A 20024-nucleotide genomic window follows, 5' to 3' on the forward strand; every position below is an offset into this window, starting at 1 on the left:
TTTCTCTGACGACACAATCTCTACAGAAACTTATATTAACCTTTGACATGTTTGAAGACTCCTAGAGCTTACTCCATGGTCTCTTCATAATCAGATTAAAAATAGTGGCTAAATTAGAAATTAAAATTCATTAATTAATCTTAACAATTTTAGATTTAAGGATTACAATTCAGTGCATTGTCATCCGCTTCGTTAACACATTTAAAAGTAACGTTGTGAAGATTCCCATGCAACCAAATTACAACTTTGATAGATGAAGTTATCACCCATATAAACTTTCTATCTTTCATGACAACGTACAGGTGAAATAACATACTTACTTTAGAACTGTGTTCCTGATTTACCTTAAATTCTCAGATAATTATGTTTTATTTCATTTGATTGCACTTCGCTTTGCCTTCTTTTCATGTATCATTCTTCATTCAGATAAAGCAGAGCTAGCTTGCAGTGTAGTTCTTTTCTTCTTTTGTAATAAATCGTCGGCATGCACACGAAAATAGGTAATTATAATTTCTTACGTTGATATGATAGCTGGGTGTATGCTGCTATGTTTTATTACAATATATCTCAGACCATTGCATGTTCTGTAACATAACATTAGACAGATGAAGCGCGTTAATGCACATAGTACAGTTTGGTCTCCTTAACCATCTCCGCATTCAGCTCACCAAAGAAATAACACACAAGAGGACAAACAAACCATTCGTCTAGTTGTCCAGGTTGCGCACGATAACATTCTACTTTTATTCAAAAAAGAAAAGGTAACGCCGACTGAAAAACACACAAATCGATTACTTTCGTTCCCCGACCACTACAGAAAAAAAGACATTTCCTAACGAGGATGGTTGTCCATTTTCTTTATGTTGTTATTGATGTTGTTGTTGTTGTTGCAGTTAATGTTGCTGTTGTTGATGTTAATGTGGTTGTGTTTGTTTTTTTTTTCAAAGGGTTTTAATGTTGTATTACTTCCATGTCACAGTATATGAAGCAGCAGCATGCTAGGATACCCTCAACCAATTAGAAGACGGCATTTGTTATCAATATCCAAAGTCACTGAGTCTACAGACGCGCCTAGAAGTACAGTGTACATGTCAATAGTGGGTCGAGGATTTGAAGCAGAAGGGGAAAAAACCGGAATCGGAAGTTGATAAGCATATCGTGTGAAAATAAACATTTTGATCGGCTCTGTTTGTTTTTACTCAAGCCTGATAAGTTTTGGACTGATATTAATCAATCTTTCCAAAATGACATCAGAATTCACGAAGGTTTCTTTAAAGTAGCTTCCTTTAGCTAAATATAGAACTATACAGTATGATCTCATTCTGAGAGGAATGATCATAATTCACTCGTTGCTCACAATGTGCAATACTCCAATGACATTGTTATGATTTGTATACAAAACTCCCAATTTTCTCGCTAAGCCATTGTCCAGTCGAGCCATCGTCTTTTTCTACACATCGACAGTTAAAGATACTCATACGAAAAGAAAGAATTTTACAAGATTCTACGAGAAGACTAAGTTAAAACAAAATGTATACATGGATTCATCGTATCTTAGCTGAATGAAATTCCATGAAGACTCCAGCAACATGGCAATCGTGTTCTAAGTACTTGATTTAAAAAAAAGAGAAAAAATATTTGTAACATGACCCTGATGAAAACTAGGAACTGACAAAAATTTTGAACACGATAGAGTACCAACTCCTGAATAAGACATTGTAATGATATATTTCAGCGGCAGGTTATAGACAGCTATTTCAGGCGCATATGATCAGTGCCATAGTGCACATGTCTGGACAAGTCAGTTGAATCTCGCACTCGGTCGTCGATTCCTAGCTGTCATCAGATTGGTAACCACGAGTACGACGATGACCGTAGCCATGGCAACGACAGCTATCATCCAAGGTCTTGCGTTGTTTTCTACGTTCGCATCTCCATCTGTAAAGAGCAATGGACATCATATTTCGTTTACTTGACGTTATGAAATTATTATAATGAAACTACTTTTAATGTTAAAAAAAATGCTACAAACAGAAAGTGATGTCTCACCGCAGTGAAGACTTTAGTATATTTTTAATTTCAGAACATGCTTGAAACAGTAAACACACTCACATAAAACACACAAACACGCCTGAACAGATCATGTCGGTGTACAATTGTAAAGAAATGGGAAGAAAAAGTACAGCCATGAATATCTGAAGTTAATGAAACGGCTGTATTTGACTACCTCATCCCTGGTTTTTTTTTTTCTCTCTTTTTCAGATCCATTTTGCTTTTCCGTATTAATGCCCTTGCAATATGACTTTAAACCTTGTAAGCACAGAACTCGCCTTTTTCTTTTTGCTGAACAAAAATTGATCACATGAAAAGAGCATCTTTATAAGATTACATCGGAAGTCAACACAAAAGCGAAATGAAAGCTCTGATGATAATTCTGACCAATATTGTGTGGACACTTCTATGTAACCACCCTCGACATTAGACTTTAATTCTTATTATTTAATATGCGCGGACAGACTGGAAAAACTATCGAGAAGTTTAAGATCGCGAAATTTGGGCCACACATTCGTACGCGCGCAAGAAAGAGTGCGCCGTCCGATGGTTAGTGATTGTGACGTAACAAAGCACATCTGTCCATGACAATGGCCTCGCGCTTGGGAGACACCGCCCTCAAACAGAACGAGAACTTTCGCGGGAAGTTTCACGGGAAGTTTGCGGTCACACTGGCAAAACTTCGAGATCTTAAAGATCGCTAGATCGCTATCTTAAACTTCGCGATCTTTTGCCAGTCTGACCGCACCTATTTCTTGTGTATATATCACTGTTAATTCTGCGCTGTACAGTTCGTTAACCCGCTGCGTGCCACATTAATTTCCTGTCCATAGGGTTGTGTGTGAAACTTGTGCGCCTTTGACTCATTAGGCGCGGTCAGACTGGCAAAAGAAGTTTAAGATTGCGAAGTTTAAGATCTCGAAGTTTTGCCAGTGTGACCGCAAACTTCCCGCGAAACTTCTCGCGAAACTTCTCGATCTGTTGGCGAGCGGTCTCTCCGAAGCGCGAGACCATTGTCATGTACAGATGTGCATCGTCACGGCATAATCACTAGCCATCGGACGGCGCACACTTTCTTGCGCGCGTACGAATGGACCAAACGCTGCGATCTTAAACTTTTGCCAGTCTGACCGCGCCTATTGGCGTAGAAAGGGTTAAGATGGTACATAATTATAAAGAAATACACGTATACTTCTCGGTGATTTCGCAGATTAAAGATGACACACATATACAATAACATAAGCAAATGGTTATTGATTTCTTCGGGAAAGAGTGTTAACCGACTTTTGGTCAAACAAGTGGTCTCGAGATTTCAAAATATAACAATTTGTTCAATATCGCTTAACTTGTTAACCACGGTCTATTTTTGTTTCGAGTCCAATACTTGACTAACATGTTTTCAATAAAGTAGAAGCACAAAGCAAAGACAAACTCACAACCATGCACTGGCTATCTTCAGAAGTCTAACACTGACCACTTTTTTTTTTTTTTTTTTTTTAGTTTTAGCTACCCGTTTATTGCGAGACAACGGATCGGCCTTTTGTTACTATTATTGCTATTCACCCGTAGAAACTGGATCACAGAAAAACAAAACAACACCAACAACAATTCACGTGATACATACCGGCAGTTTTTACGGCCATGTCTATCTCAGCTCCTTCATTCTGTGTGGTTTGTCGCACCCATCGCACGGGGCCTACGGATAGGTTCTGAAGCCGAGCGGGATGCCCGCGGCCGGAGGCACCACGCCTCATTCGGTTCCCATCACAGGTAGCACACTCGCCTTCTGTGTCACTTTCCATACAAACGGCTACAGAGCAGTACATGTAGATCTGAGAAGATGAGCAACACAAAGCATTACTGGTCCGTCTGTTTGTTTAAAACCTGCCACTTCTTAATCTCGCCACATTCTTGTTTTTTTTTTTTTAATTGTCTTCATTCATATCGTCATCACCAGTTCTATACTATCTCGTCAGTTTACCTATCATAGTGACGTCCCTGCTAATATCAGATGACAAGCAGCATTTCTTTGTATTATTATTATTATTATTATTGTTATCATTATCATCATTGTTATCATTATATATATATATATATGTATATATATATATATATATATATATATATATATATAAGAGTTGATGACAAAACTAATGAACTCCATCTCCTTAAGTTGAGATATTTGCGATTAAAACAGCCAAAAAGAGAAAATAATGATAAGAAAATATTGGATACTTTTAACTTCAAAAACATTCCTTGTTATGTAAGCAGTTGGGTATGACTGGAAAGGTTTTATTTTGCTCTGTCTGAGGATGGCCTTTTTCAAAATGGTTGATATGGCGCTTAGTCCATTTTTTAAAGCCAATCAAACTCTTGATATATGTGTGTGTGTGTGTGTATGTGTGTGTTGTGATCCTCTATGACAATGGGAGAACAAGAAAAATAATTTATGAATGAAGGGGGAACAAAGGAGAGAGAGAAAGTAATGATGAAGAAGACGAACTTACTTCATTTCCATTGAGGAAAGTAAACACAGCAAGACTAAATCCCACTCGGGTTGGAGAGCCCAGATCAGCCAGTTGCACAGTCTGTTCGAGGTCACATCTACACAAGTAAACAAGTGAATATGTAAACCGAGGCATTCAGAAGCACTAGATGATAGAAGTAGGTGCAGTAAGAGTGCAGGATAAATAGCCGCGGTCACACTGGCAAAAGATCGCGAAGTCTAAGATTGCGATCTCAAAGATCTTTCCAGTGTGACCGCGGCTTACAATAGTAACCAGGTCGGCTACACCGAAATCAGAGTGTTTAGTGAAAAAACAAACAAACATTAATTTCTATGGATGGATACCATGTGATGCACCTACATTTACATGTGAGTCAAGAGGACAAAGTAATGAAGATCAAAGACAAAACAAACTCTCCCGTATAGATACTAAAGAGATACTCAGTAATAGTAACGACAATAAAGCTACCTTTTGGCTGTATAAGAGCTAATAATTCCTTTGCCCAATATTGTATCGTAGAGATCATCTGGGATAGAGCAGTTTAGGAAGAATCAGCAATATTTCGCTACCGTTTGAAACCAAAGATTTTTTGGGGGTCTTTTTTACTTGTGTTATCTCTGCCTCCTATACAAATGCAAATATAGGGACAAGAAGTAAAACATCACAGATAAAAACGCGGATACAAAATTTTAAAATACTGTAGTGCCACTTTAGACGGACAAAAAAAAAGTAGATATTTGCAAGAGAATGCCATGACTCACCTTTCGGTGATGAGGTTGTATCTGACGGGATCATTGGGGTCATTCGACGGTGTGGTCCAGCACGATTGGATGACGACTCGGCGGTCGAGATTACGCTCGAGCTCAATGGCGAAATACACTCTTTCATTGACGGGTATGTCACCTGTGCCTGGCATAATCATAGTGCTGTAGTTGCTGTCGGCGAACATAGAAATTTGTAGATCATACTCCCCGCTGTCGACAAGCGATTGCTGGACTACCTGTGCGCTGCCCCCGACTGAGTAAGTGTTTCCAATGCGCCTATCACGTTCATAGTAGCAACGGATCGGGAAAGACACGGTCAGCTGCCGCGAGATGACGGCGCCGCCGTTAGCTCCGTTGGTGATGCGATTCGTGTAGACGTCGAAATCTCCCTCCACCTACGAAACATACAAGACAGGATGAGGAAAAAGCGTCCCACAGAAAACGCCCTGATTGAAATGTTGCCTACAGATGTTGACAGAATGATTGCTTACTTTCTCAATTTCCTATGTAGGTTATGATGACAATAACTCAATGATATGATTGCATCAGACATTCGTATACGGAAATTCGTTTGAAAACATGAACTGCTCTTCAGTGGGAATGGCAAATACATTGGGATCTTAGAGTTTGGTCTACGTATTTCTTTTACGCACTTTTTGATGTAATTATACCCAAAACAGGTTCGATTACACGCCCTAAAACAGATTATGGTAAAAGATGTTTTGTACATAAAGGTGCTTCTTTATGGAACGATGTAGTTCGACATATTTCTTCTGATATTTCCCTTGATATATTCAAAAAACAACTACATGAATATATAAAATAATTATGAATATAGGATGCGTAACCGGATGAAGTTTAAACCATTCTTCTTTTTTTTTACTCATCAAATGAAATGAAATGAAATGTAATGAATTCACAGTCAAAATATCTCAGCAATACCGATTCTCTTCTGTATTTGAAATTCAATGTCACATGCCCTTATTTTTTGTTTTTTATGTCGTAATCTAAGGCCTTGTAGATATTTTTTCTTTTTTCTTCGTTTGTGTCTGAAACAAGCTATCATGGTGCTTGTACCTTGTTTCTTGTTCTTTGCATAATATGACATGTATATCCTTGTCATACTGTATGTATAATGTTTGTATTTTTAACCTGTATGTGTGGACCCCTCTGAAAACCAGCCTTTGGCTGACGAGGGTGTTCCACCCCATGAGTGGAAAATAAAAATTGAATTGAATGAAATTGAATTGAATTGAATTGATGTGATGTAATTGATCTTCTCAAGTCTACAATAGATTACCTCCCAGCGGGTTCCACACTGGTCGAACCTGGTTACAAACACCAGATCGTTTCCCATAAGTTCGCCCGTGCAGTTTCGGTCGCCATCAAAGATGAGAAAATCGTCGCCGAGGTCCGGGAGGGTAGAGCGGTCCACTGTGACCCGAATAGAATCACTAAGACACTCCAGCCTGGCGCTTCCATTTGAAGGGGCAGCCCCATTTGCTGCAAGGAGAAACGCAGTCAAATGGTATGAAATTCAGTGAGTAATTAGGATCAAAGCATTGAATTTATTTTTGTTTCAATCTGTAGATAGATAATAAGAATCTACATTAAATGTTGATAGTGAGATGGATTCGAACGTTGTGCTAGTTAGACAAGGGGGTTGCAAAAAATATGAAATTTATTGTTTATCAAGCAAGGTACATGACTTTTTTTAAAGTAAGCGCGTAAATTATACTAATGACTGAAAGACCCCCCCCCCCCCCCAAGATACAAGTACAAAGCGTCAACATGAGAAGGCGACTTATTTGAGCTCGCCAAGGTGCCTTTTTCTCTTCTCACCTCAGACAATGATAATAACTTATACAGGCCTACCAGTACATAACGGAACCTGGCCGCTCCACTCGCCCTCGACGCAGGTGATACGGGAATTCCCCGTGAGAGTGTAGTTATCGTTGCAGCGAAACTCAACGTCAGCGCCGTTGTTAAAGTTGTTTCCGAGCATTTCGCCGTTGGTCGGTGAACCAGGATTCTCACAATCTCCTGGTAAACAGAGAGACAGATAGACAGATACACACACACACACACACACACACACAGACATACATGGGGAGGAATAAATTAAGAAAAATTGAATCAACGATGTGCAAGACAGAAAGAGAATGCATTTTGACTGATAAGATATAGACGAATTGACGGATGATTAAAGAGAGCAAAACGAACAATTTGATGGATAGACAGAATAGAGTGAATGCATATAGATATATGGATTTGATGATGAAAGTAGATGAGAAAGCAAATAGATATGAGGCATGAAAATAGGCAGATGAACATTTCATGGATAAGTAGACAAATCATGCAGATAGGGAAATAAAAATAATGAAACAGATAAATGAATGAAAGGAGACAGGTACTAGTAATAGTGCAGGTATGGTAGGACAATCAGCCACTTATGCACAACTGATATGCATGCATTTCAAATGAATTTTATACGACGTTTTTAAAACCATACATCATTTTCAAATGGCCGGAACACTCATCGCTCCATTGCTCAAAGAAAGAAGAATTAAGGCAACATCGTACAGAACGCAATTGATAATGATTTTCTTTTGTCAGTATCAAATGTATTTAAGATCCCAAGACAAATTCAAAGCAAACAACGCTAAGAGTAATGCATACTTTTCTGTTAAAATCTATAACACAATATATCAAACTAAAACCTTCCGAATTAGGTATAATACTTATGCGGGGTGGGGGCTCCAACAAAAGTAGTTTTTAGTGATTTATTATTTCTATTGATAACTAAAAAAATATGTCCTTTGCATTTAGTACTATCCTAACTTTACCTCAAACTCCACTGTTGATTAAACAAACCCAACTCATTTCGTTTTGATTTCAAGTGATGTTTTGGCAACATTTCGGTTGCCAGGACGAAGGATATGATGATCTTTACGGATCTCTCATTGCATCTACACTCTTTTTTTTTATAAGGTCAATATACAGGGATGCTACCAACATAGCCAGAATTCAGTCAGTTATAGTTATGTTTTCCCACCCATCACAGATGAGTGATAAAATGTATGAGACTTTGGGAATCAAAACAAACGATGGTAGAGTTACCGTTTGAGCAGGTTGGCACGTTACCGCTCCATGCACCGTCCTCACAGTTGATGCTGGCATCGCCTGTTAATGTGTAGTTGCCAGAACAACGGAACTCCACCTCAGCCCCGTGGTTAAAGTTGTCTCCTATCAGCTCACCATTTTCCGGAGATCCCGGGTTCCAACAGTTCGCTGTAGAGGAGATGTTGATTAGATATTACAAGTTTCAAATGTTTACTTTTTGTCTTTGTGTTTTTTCCCAGCTGTTTTCCCTAGGTACATTGCCTTGCAATAAAGTTTCTGACAAATCACACAGTTATTAATATCAGTAAACTACTTTCAGAGAAACAATGGTGCAAAGTGGAAATTCGTGTTATTTTAAAGACAAGTTCTAATGCATTGTCAAAATTCAGCTTTATGGATTGCCAATACCGTTATGAAGAAATTCGACACCAACATTTTTGTCTGTTCGCCCGTTCTGTGGGGACACTAAACTTTTTTAATCTGACATTTTGGTGACCCGAAAGAGATAATGTGGTCCGCGACATAAAAGCAAAAATAAAATATAGCAAATCTATTATATTGATTGATTGTCACATGCACACACCGTTACACAATATCCAAAGCAAAACAATACTATTATGAGAAAGACGCAATGCGCACCTCGACACCTTGGGAGTTCTGAGCTCCAAGAGCCATTGAAACACGTGATATTTGAATTTCCTGTCATCGTGTAGTTATCATTGCAGCGAAATTCGACCACCGCACCGTGAGCGTAGTCGTTTCCAAGGGCTTCACCATTGGCGGGAAATCCGGGATTTTCGCAGTTAGCTGGAGGAAGGTCATAAAAAAGATTTTCTTTTTTAGTTCGTTGGTGTATACTATTTAGACGATTTTTTTTTCTCATCCATTTATTCTATGAAGTTTTTGTTACCTTTTCCTATAACATCTTCCCATTGAAATCAATTAAACGTAAGTGTGTGTGTGTGTGTGTGTGTGTGTGTTTGTGTGTGTATTAAACAACATTGACAGCTACTGATCATCGATTAGCAACAACTGACATATTTTCACTGATGTGTTAAGAGACATGTTTTGTCATGATGCGGTAATCATGCAATATTGATAACCTCACTATTCTATTGAAAAAAAAAAACACCCACAAGAATAATGGACAATGCATCAACAGTACTTTTGATGTGTGGTTAGAGCGCATAATTTAAAGTTGCCATCCTTCAATTACAGTTGTATTTTTTTGACTGATTTCAAAAGTTTCAATATCCAAAAAAAGAACCATGATAATTCATTTGACGGTAGACTTTGTACTGCATGTAATGTGTGTCACACTTTGTCGAACTCTAACAAACAGTGCGCTTTTCGCAGGTCTATATGCCTCAGTTCATACTTTGGTAAACAATTCTTTAAGATCCCCCCCCAAAAAAAAAAAAAAGAAGAATAAATAAAAAAATAAAAAGCAACACATAAACAAACAAAACAAAACAAAACAAAACAAAAAGAATATTAGCTTTGGGATAATAACTCTTCATTTTGCTTATATGCTTTAAAACCGAATATATCATACCAAACGGGATGCATTCCATCGGAGGTACAATGAAACGCCCGTCATTGCACTCGACCTCCGCATTTGGATTCGACGGGGTGCCCGACGAACAGGCCAACGAAGTAACTTCCTCATGGAAATAAGTTTGTTTGGCGGGAGTAACGTAGGCGTTCGAGGGAAGAGTCAAATTTCCAATAGAGCAATTTGCTGTTGAGACCAAGAGAAATGGGAGAAACAAAATAAAAACCGGAAGAGAGATTGATTGATTGTGTTTGTATGTTTGTGTGTGTGTCCCGTCGCAATTAAGGCCTGATGAATTTTTTGGACATCGACATCTCACATTTTATATAACAGCTAACAAGAACTTCAAATGATATACACTATGTCTCACCATAAGAAATTTATCACTGAAGAAGTAAGAAATTCCAGCTCGAGATAAACACAAACTTAGGAACAAAATGGTCTGGAATATTAATGCGATCAATAGATATGCAATACGGGATACACAGACAAAGGTAAGTATATTCCCAAAAGTGATATTCTTCATGAAATCACGAAAAAAAAATGCTCATCAAGACATTCCAATTCTTTGAGAGTGAGGTGCAATTGTGCCTTTTGTCACTTGAAGAAATATTAGCGAAAATATCTCTTTGCAGTTTCTTCGGCTTCTACTTTTGGGACTACAGCAAAGACTACACGTGATAAAACACTGCATCCCAATGAGAGATTTGGCTATTTAGAAGTAAAGAATCAAGGAAAAACACAAAACAATAAAACCCTGCCTTCCATAGAACATGGAAGGATTAATCCCACCTTCAAGGATACAAGTAACATCCATTGATAATAACCATTTTAGGAATTCCTGAATTTTATATAATACAGTATGTCATTATCTTTCTAACCAAAGGGACAAGAAGCGTGAAGCGTGTGAAATAGTATTCGATGAATAGACCGACTGTATTTACATGATATATTGTTTGCAAAGGAAAATGTCTATAAAGCCAAACAATTAATTGCTACATCAACAATGATTCTCTCCTTCTTAAGTCTATAGCGTTTTTGTTTTTCTTGATAACTAATCAAGAAAAGTCAGCAGTAAGGATTTTAATGATATTTGAGTTACTTGTGATCAGTGACATTCAGTGGTTGTGGACTATGTAAATTTGCTTTGGACTCGACCGCAGGATAATGTGTGAAGTTTACCGAAACAGGTAACGGGTGAGAAACTCCAAACACCGTTGTTGCACACGGTTTCACCCTGTGTGCTTGGAGCGTCTTCCAAGTTCGTATATCGGCCGCTGTCGCAAGTAAATAGAACCACGGAACCATGATCAACCGTCTCTCCCTCAGATATGGCGGCGTCAGAATATGAGGCAAACGTGATTCCGGGTACAACACACCTTTCTGTAGGTAAGATAATGGTCAATGAAAACCAAAGGTGACTGAAATCGTTTACATATATAATACACTATATAATATTACATCTTATATAAGATATGTTATAATCTTTGGTTAGACCTTTGGAGTAAGCAGAGCAATGCAAGCCGACTACTATTCTTTGAGGAATTCTACTTTGCCCAGTGTTTCAAAATGATAAACTTTACTTGTGCAGAGAAGAAAAAAGTAATGCTCATTCAATAGGTAAGTATACAGTCATAGAAACCCCAAGAAAGCAAGAAATGTGACAAAATGTATTTGATTGTTTCATACTAAGGGGGAAAAGAGACGAGCAAACCCGCAAAGCAAACAATAAACAAGATGACAAGTAATATGACAATTAAGCGACAATATGATGAAAGAAAAGAGACTGCTCCAAGAAACTTGGCGTCTGATGATATCAGTGCATCCTACCATAGCACAAGGGAGGGGATGGTTCCCAGTCTCCGTCCCGGCAAGTGGAGGTAGAAACGCCTACCATAGTCAGGTCCGGACAGGCGTAATTTGCTATTTCGCCGTTGTTGTACGAATCTTGATCAGGTTCGATCACCACGCTTTCGTTCGTCTGTGGCCGTCCGCAAGGGGCTAAGTAGAAGGAGATCCGCCGTAAAATTTTATCACTTGATACTGCTAAATATTCAAGAATTTCATCTTATTTCAAGAATATTTCAAGCAGTAGATTATAGATCGAAAGATGTTTGACATGTTAAAGGCCTGTTTTCTTTCAACTCAATCATCGTCAATCTCAACAAATATAATGTAGTTTTGATATCCCGGTTTTAATTTCTGATATCTAATAATCATCATAGATCAGCAACAAGAAATTATTTTGACATGCTTGATTGTTTATTGTGTTATCTTGAATCTAGTAATTTCATGAAACATACTGACATTAACATATGATTCATAATGTAAAGATTTTGCTTTTGTAATAATAAGACATTGTTCTTATGACAATTATTACAATGTCTTGCAGGCGAACTCAATTGAAATAAATTATAAGTATTTTTGATGACTTTGGATGTGTGTGTGTTGTTGTTGTTGTTGTTGTTGGTGGTGGTGGTATTGTTGTTTTTTTTTTAGCAAATTAAACGCTCATAGAATAGGTCAGAAAAAGATTTCCATTACACAATATTAAAGTTGAGAAACTAGGAATTCAGTTTGTGCTACCAGAAATTCATTGTTACAAAAGACTATGCATAACGATCAAAAACTGTAATTATTTGTAGATGATAAATGGAGTTTTTGGTACATCCCTCGTTCTTCTGCAGATTAAAGAAAAAAAAAATATGTATATATATATATATATATATATATATATATATACTGATTTAAAAAACACTATAATATGCTGTTCAATATTCATTTTTAAGTTTTGATGTCAAGAAATGTCAATGAGTATAGTTGTGCTGTCTCAATGCAAGAAGATGGCTTCCATAAGGTTATGTGAATAAGAAAGAAACAAAAACAACGGAAAACTTTTAGAAGAGAAATAAACAAACACAACAAAGTAAATGACCCCAAGAAAGTTGCGATTAAAGAAATCATTGCACTTGCATATTCCTCGACAAATCAACAATATGATGTTTGCAATTGGAACACAATGCTTGGTCAAGTAACATGATTAACATAATTATGATCTTTATGATACAATTTAATCTGTATTATGTAAATCATGTTGCGCGTAGATAAGACCTATCAATACTTGTGTCGTGAGCTACGAGTCCTTAATTCATTAAATTCTGCTAATTTTGTATTACTATCGTTATTTTCATGTTGATAATTCTTAATAGTAACGTTAAGGTCGAACCTCTGCAAGTGGGGGGAGGTTGACTCCAGGTGCCCGTGTCTGAACACTGGGCTGATGTGGCTCCCACGGTTGTGAATCCCTCGTTGCACCTATACTGAATAGTTGAGTAGACCGAGTAATCCGTGCCATCGATATAACCATTTTCAGGTGCGTCGGGCTCCGGACACTGCGCGAACGCTGTCAGGAAGAGGAGAGGAAGATCATTATCATCGTAGGAGTGTCAAGTTGACATGATGAGCACAATACTTCTTGGAGGACGTCATTTTTGAATATCAACAGTAGAATGGCCAAAGAGTAACATGTAGTGCCTTAAAAATAGCGAATTCTCACATCACATACTTGCAAGTATCAATATCAAATACAGTCTGTCATATCATCTGTCGGAAACGATATCCCAAAGATGTATCTTAGTTTGTTGTTGTTTTCTTTGTGTGTGTGTGTGTGTGTGTGTGTGTGTGTGTGTGTGTTCGGATACATTTGTGTAGCATTGCCATGATGGCTGAGGTTTAATGCGTTTACCTTCCGCCTAATATTAGCGACCTCTAGAACCTGCGACGAGAACACTCAGGCGACGCAGCCTCACAGGTTGGACAATAGAAACAGCTGAACACCATTTTTGGCCTAATTTGGGTCGTCTTAGAGTTATAGTCGCAGATCAAAAGCTTGCTAATGTATCTCTTCAGAAGGTGAATGCAAAATCTCCAGGTTTACATTAGTATGTGTGAATACCTACCTACTAAACCTTGCATGCATTAAGAGAGAGACTCATGCCTCAGTCGTCTTTATCATGCCAACAAGCCCTTACGATTTTTTTTTATTATTCTCACATATCTCAAGAAACAAGAACAAACATACGCTCAAACAAACAAAAACGCTCAAACATATTTTCCAACCACATAAAAATCACATTATTGGAGACAATAAACGTTTAATCAGAACTAAAGGCAGAAATATTATATTCAGAGTGCAACAGATCACACGACTAATGATAAAACTCCTGGGTGCCTATAATTTTACTTTTTACTTTCATCCTTTCTCAAAGCACTACTTCTTTTTCGTTTTTAGTCCGTTAAATCATATGTATGCATCATAATATATATATAAATATATGTGACCCTGCACCTCAAAACAAAAAAAAAAAGTCGCCAGACATGAATTTCTAGTTAAGACCATATTCTGAAAGAGCAGACTTTAAGCTTTAAAATGATGTATAACTCAAATCAAATGGACTCTCCTAACCTATCTAAATATTGCAAAGAAAGCACAAACTCAGGAAAAATGTGAACTGAGAAAAGAGTCTCTGAAGTGCAGTGTCTATTCAAGCGCTTAATCTTTACCAAACCGTGCTGGCTGTGCGATGAATGGGACAAAAAAACAGGAAGTGAAGCACCAGAGTAACAAAAATGAAGGGATTATCAAATTAAACTGAAATTAAGCATGCCTTATTAACACATTCTGTCCATAATTAATGCCAACTTTCAAAGCAGTAGTACTATCCTTTCAAAAGTTATTAGAGTTGAAAGTGAAGAGAGAGGTCAAGGTTTTTCAGAAATGAAAAAGGGATTCTAAAGACACACCTAATCACACTATTCTACCAAAAATGTTCGAGATAAACTGCTAAAAAAACACATTTTCCTGCCCGTTTTATAATACCAAATTTTAGCATAACGTAAAAGAAGACCCGCTCTTTCAGAAAATATGAAAAATTCAAGTTCGACTATGTTGACCCGTTTCACTTATTTTCAGTCCTCATGCAAAATCAATGTGTGCAACTTTATGTTCGTTTTGAGGTGCACGGTCATATATATATATATATATATATATATATATAATGTATATTGAAACAAAGAAAGATAAATCTGACCAGGAACAAATGATAAATAATGAAAACTTTGAGCAAAGAAAATGGGTTTCAATCGGGATTCGAATCCCGATCGAAAACCATTTTCCATTTTCTTTGCTCAAAGTTTTCACTATTCTTAATATACATATGTACAATATATATACTTTGTATTTGATAATCTTATTGGTATACAGGTAATACGCACAGAAGCAGACGATGGTAGTTGGGTTCCAATTGTTTGTGGCAGAGCAGGTGAAAGTGCTCGCTCCCAATGAATTCACATCGCAGGAGCTCGTCACCTGCGCTCCTACAGTGATGCATGAACCTTCCGGAGAGCTAAAGGAGACGTTCCCGGCGCCAGGAGCCGTGGTCGGGTATCTGGCGATACTGGCCGGGTCACAACCGCTGGCACCTGTCGTGATACAGTAAAAAAGTTAATGACACTCGACGCAATCACAGTTATATATCATCCTGTATTTTACCATGTCATTGGGTAAAATGAACTTAATAAAAAGGAACGTTTTGTTGGATTAGGAACAAAACATTAACACACCGGATTTTACCAAGAACTATGGTACTCCTGGTGAAATCATAATATTGTGTTTTTATATCATCATGTGTTTTTTGTTCAGTGTTGATTTGTAAAAAGAGAACGGCACTTTTTACAGTGTAATCATAGCATGAATAATTAGTTGATAATACAATTCACATCTACTACTTTCGAAGGGCTGCTTTACAAAATAGTTTCATTAACATTCCTATACTTGGCTGAGGTATGTACTTAATCAAAAATCAAATAAAAGACTCATTAGATTCCATTTCACTTGCTTGTCACGAAGATCGCTGTAAACTCCAATCCTTCCTTAATAGAATGAATCCTGCTTTGCTCGACTTGAGGAACAACGTCTTGCGTGTGTTGTTGATTTACGTACCGGCAAAACATTCGGCAGGATCAAAATCTACATTTCGGTGAATATCGTTTATCAAATAATCTTCGAGGGAAATACGACATCCATTCATCTAGTTTATATGTTTATACCAGGGCAGCCCAATCAGTGGTTTATACATGGCATTGCTTGGTCTCTTGACGCTGTTGTTGTTGTTGTTGTTGGTTTTTTTTGTATTCTAACTTGCTACAGAATGCTTAGAAAAAAAAAAGAAATTTATGAAAGAAACTAAAAAGGGGATATGTTTTGTCATTATTGTATTTGGTTTCTTTTGTTGCTTATCACAATATATTTGATTTTAAGATTAAAATATGACTTGCTCTAGACTGATTACACATTCGTTATAAATGGAAACTTCAAATTGTTGTTACTATTGTTTGATCTGTATAGATGCACATGTTACAAAACCTAAGTTCGTAGTGAAATCTCGTAAGAAACGCAAGAATATTACATTCAATTTGTTGGATAGAACTAAAAATGCATAGGAAGGAAAATAGGAAAATAAGAAAGTAAGCAACATAACAACTTACACTGTCCGTTCACAGCGCCTAAGCCGGAGACGAGGGGAGAAAACAGTCAGAAAAAAAAAATCGAAGTCATGTGCATTATCATAACAGACAAAGACAAGGCAACCAAATGTTTCTCACCCTACCCTCCTCTCTTTCTCTCTTTCTTTGTGATCCTCATCAAAAATCCTCATCGAAACAAATCCTTGTTTCACCCTTTTCTTTCTCACATTCTAGTGAACATGGAATGAGCAAGCAATATTGATACATATATATATATATATATATATATACACTCAGCAAAAAAAGTAAGTTCCCCCCTAGCATTTGTGGACATATCTCAAAAAGTATTCAACCGATTTTCATAATTCAAACGGAAATGGATACAGAATTTTATTACTCATAACATGAGTGGCAAGTCATTGCCACCAGATATCATTATTGGTGTGAAAAACTGCATTTTATGTCAAAATGCATGGAAACAAAAGTTGCACTTTAGTGATTTGCAATGACTTTTACACAAATAATCAAACAATCACTCGTGATTCTGAACATTTAAACATGGGTTATTGCATATTTCTCTATCTCTTTCTTTTCATGAGCATACAGTGAAGTTTTTGATAATTGATAATGTCCACCATCCGCAATGACCAGCCGGTATCTCTTCCTCATACTCTTAACTACAGTTTGTACTTGGCGCTGCTCAATGTTATCCCATGCTCTCTGCAAGATACGCTGAAATTCTTGCAGTGAAGTGTCATCTTTCAACTTCTTGCTCGCTTTTCACTTAATGATATCCCAAAGATTCTCTACTGGATTACAGTCAGGGGATCTTGCAGGCCACTCCATACGTTCGATGCCATTTCCCTCAGCAAACTGATCTACAACTTAAGGGCATGATGCAAAATGCCCACTGGCACATGAATGTGATCAACCTAAATTGGAATCACAAATCACATGGCTTCTACCAATATTTTCATATTGAGAAGGCCTATTGTTCAAAAAGTATGCATATCATCTGTTTAATAGGAAGCACATTGTACCTGAAGAAATTCCTGAGAATTACACAATTTAAAAAGATCATTTGCTAACCTACATAGGAAATGTATACAATATGCTTCCTATGGCCTAAAGTGCAACTTTTTTCCCATGCATTTTGACATAAAATGGGATTTTTTACACCAATAATGATATCTGGTGGCAATGATATGCAATTCATGTTATGAGTAATAAAATTCCCTATCCATTCCCGTTCGAATTATGAATATCCGTAAAGTACTTTCTGAGATATATCCAAAAATGTTAGGGGGGAACTTACTTGTTTTGCTTAGTGTATATTGCCCGTTAAAGAGGATACATGTACCTCCAATTCAGTTCAGTTCAGTTTTTATTTCTGCATTTCAAAATCAATATAAATCAACAAATCAACAAAATACTTACATAGTCATTTGCAGAGCTAATATTCGCAACGTTTGGATCATACATACATTTTTTTTTTCCTGGATTCTAACTTCTAATAATACTACTCTGCATAATTGTCATGAAGAAAAGATTAGACGTAACAACTATGTGGCAGAAATAACGAACCTGTATAATGTCATTATGCCACCTTCGATGTAAAAAAAAAAGAAACTATGATTGCCACATTAACACATTGATATGGCTATTTGTGTTGTCAATGGCGAAACTTACAACAACAACAAAAAAATGGCTGCCAACTTGCCAACTCATTTGGGTAATCACAACAAACTTACATTTCTTTTCTATTCAAGACTAAGACCCATCAAGAAGAAAACTCACCACAACAGCAAAAACTGAGAAGAGTTATGACAAGCAGGTCCAAAAACATTTTGCCAGGAATGCAGCCTCCCGACTTTGAGTGATATCAGAAAATATTGATGGATGCCTTCAAAAGAACTCGTGTAAATCTATTTCTCGACGACTATAGGATTACAGCTCCCATTGAGTCAGCCAACATGAATTCAATACCAGCGTTCAAGCAAGGGGTCTCAGGTCTTTAGAGCCCACGGGAGTAGGACGAAGTCTTCGATGAATGGCATGAAAAATAACTCGTTGGTTGATGTTTCCTGCCCGCCTTGAGTGAAATGGATTGAAAGCAAACAGTAGTCATTTTGTGGGACTCGGACAAAGAAAGAGTAAATTTGAAGAAAAGGTGGAGACGTCCGAGCTTGACAACGGGTCGCTTGAAATATGCGGATTTGGTTTTTTGTTCAAATATTATCTTTCAATTATTGTAATGGTCGTAGTCACTTCTGGAACGGAATAATGACATAATCTCTAGATTTAAAGACAGATCTTTGTCATGCTTGAATGTAGTATGAACATACTTCTTGTCCCCCCCCCCCTCCCCGTAATATCAGGACAACGTAGAGGCAATATACAGTCATGACAGTAAACTTTACTGACCCACCATACCAGACAATACTGACTATTAATTGTTCTATATGTTTCCGCTTTTATCTACATTTAGACTTCAGCGTAAAAGTGATGAAAAATAAGACTGCAATTTAATTTCCACCTATAGTTTTTGAAGAGATCCTTCAATGAAACCTGTCATACTATAAGGAATGTGATATTTCCAAGGAGTTTCTGGATTCTTCTTTGCTATAAAATCTTGTTGAGAGGTCATCTATAAGTAAACCACCAAGCTTGGGGTTGGAAACAGACGTGTTGACAACATGCGCGTGACGACAGCATACCATAGTGAAATCTTATTGAGGGATTTCTTATTTCATCAAATGGAAACGTGCATTCTGTGTATGTTGAAATTATTTTTAAAGGGATGGTACAGTTGAGTGTGGGCTTGAGGTTTCCAACAATTTTTTCCATGCTATCTGTTGGTGCCCCGATGGGGCAACTAAGAATCAAAATGATGTTTCCTGTAATACAGGGCAACCAAATTGCAAACTGAAATATTTTAGTGGTCCATATGGGCTTTCAGAAAAAAAAAATAATGTCGAGATCTGAATACGCATAAATAATAACAAGTAAGCAAAGTTGGTAGGTTTTTACGTCATATTCACCACAGAATAAACATATTATCTACAATCTATCTATCTATCTATCTATCTATCTATTTATCTATCTATCTATCTAACTATCTATCTATCTATCTATCTATCTATCTATCTATCTATCTATCTATCTATTTATCTATCTGTCTATCCATCCATCTATATATTGTTACGTTCCATGAAGATATTCAAGCCGAAGAAGTGCAACACTGTATCTGCATGAAAGTGCCAATGTAAGACGGTGCCGTACAACTGACTACCATGTTGAGAGTTTACGTCCGCACAAAGAAGAACAACTGAAAAAGAACACATGAAAAAGACTGTCAGAGGTCGGAATATTGATAAGGTGAATGGAAAAGAATGCGTGGTTGTGTCTTGATACACTGTGTATCCTTGGTGTGTGAGTGGGAATTGAAATAATAAGGTTATCATAAGTCAAAATCAATCTGCATGAATTATGAATAAG

At 37.2% G+C, this 20024-nt stretch overlaps 1 protein-coding gene across 1 annotated transcript; it reads right to left on the reverse strand.

The window, feature by feature from the left end:
• Positions 1-1755: 1755 nt before the first annotated feature.
• LOC139732337 (CUB and sushi domain-containing protein 3-like) lies at positions 1756-18654 on the reverse strand. The gene is made up of 15 exons (XM_071643208.1): positions 18324-18654; positions 16548-16565; positions 15276-15482; positions 13228-13404; positions 11832-12002; positions 11184-11384; positions 10002-10187; positions 9086-9253; positions 8444-8614; positions 7199-7366; positions 6624-6826; positions 5321-5718; positions 4560-4656; positions 3677-3884; positions 1756-1938 (listed from the first exon to the last, which is right to left on the reverse strand). Exons 1-15 carry the CDS (start codon positions 18370-18372, stop codon positions 1802-1804), a joined length of 2559 nt encoding a protein of 852 aa, XP_071499309.1. The 5' UTR covers positions 18373-18654; the 3' UTR covers positions 1756-1801.
• Between the last annotated feature and the right edge of the window lie 1370 nt (positions 18655-20024).

Source organism: Diadema antillarum, unplaced genomic scaffold (genome assembly GCF_040938485.1).
Source record: "Diadema antillarum isolate AM-2024a unplaced genomic scaffold, OU_Dant_1.0 seq00000413_RagTag, whole genome shotgun sequence".
NCBI classification, from domain to species: domain Eukaryota; kingdom Metazoa; phylum Echinodermata; class Echinoidea; order Diadematoida; family Diadematidae; genus Diadema; species Diadema antillarum.

Excerpts from the sequence above, each read along its gene's own strand:
- LOC139732337 (XM_071643208.1), bottom strand. The coding sequence starts at position 18,372 with ATGTTTTTGGACCTGCTTGTCATAACTCTTCTCAGTTTTTGCTGTTGT. Across the intron at positions 13,405-15,275 it reads AACTACCATCGTCTGCTTCT|CGTTCGCGCAGTGTCCGGAG; the intron begins GTGCGTATTACC and ends TCTTCCTGACAG. Across the intron at positions 11,385-11,831 it reads ATCCCCTCCCTTGTGCTATG|AAAGGTGTGTTGTACCCGGA; the intron begins GTAGGATGCACT and ends TCTTACCTACAG.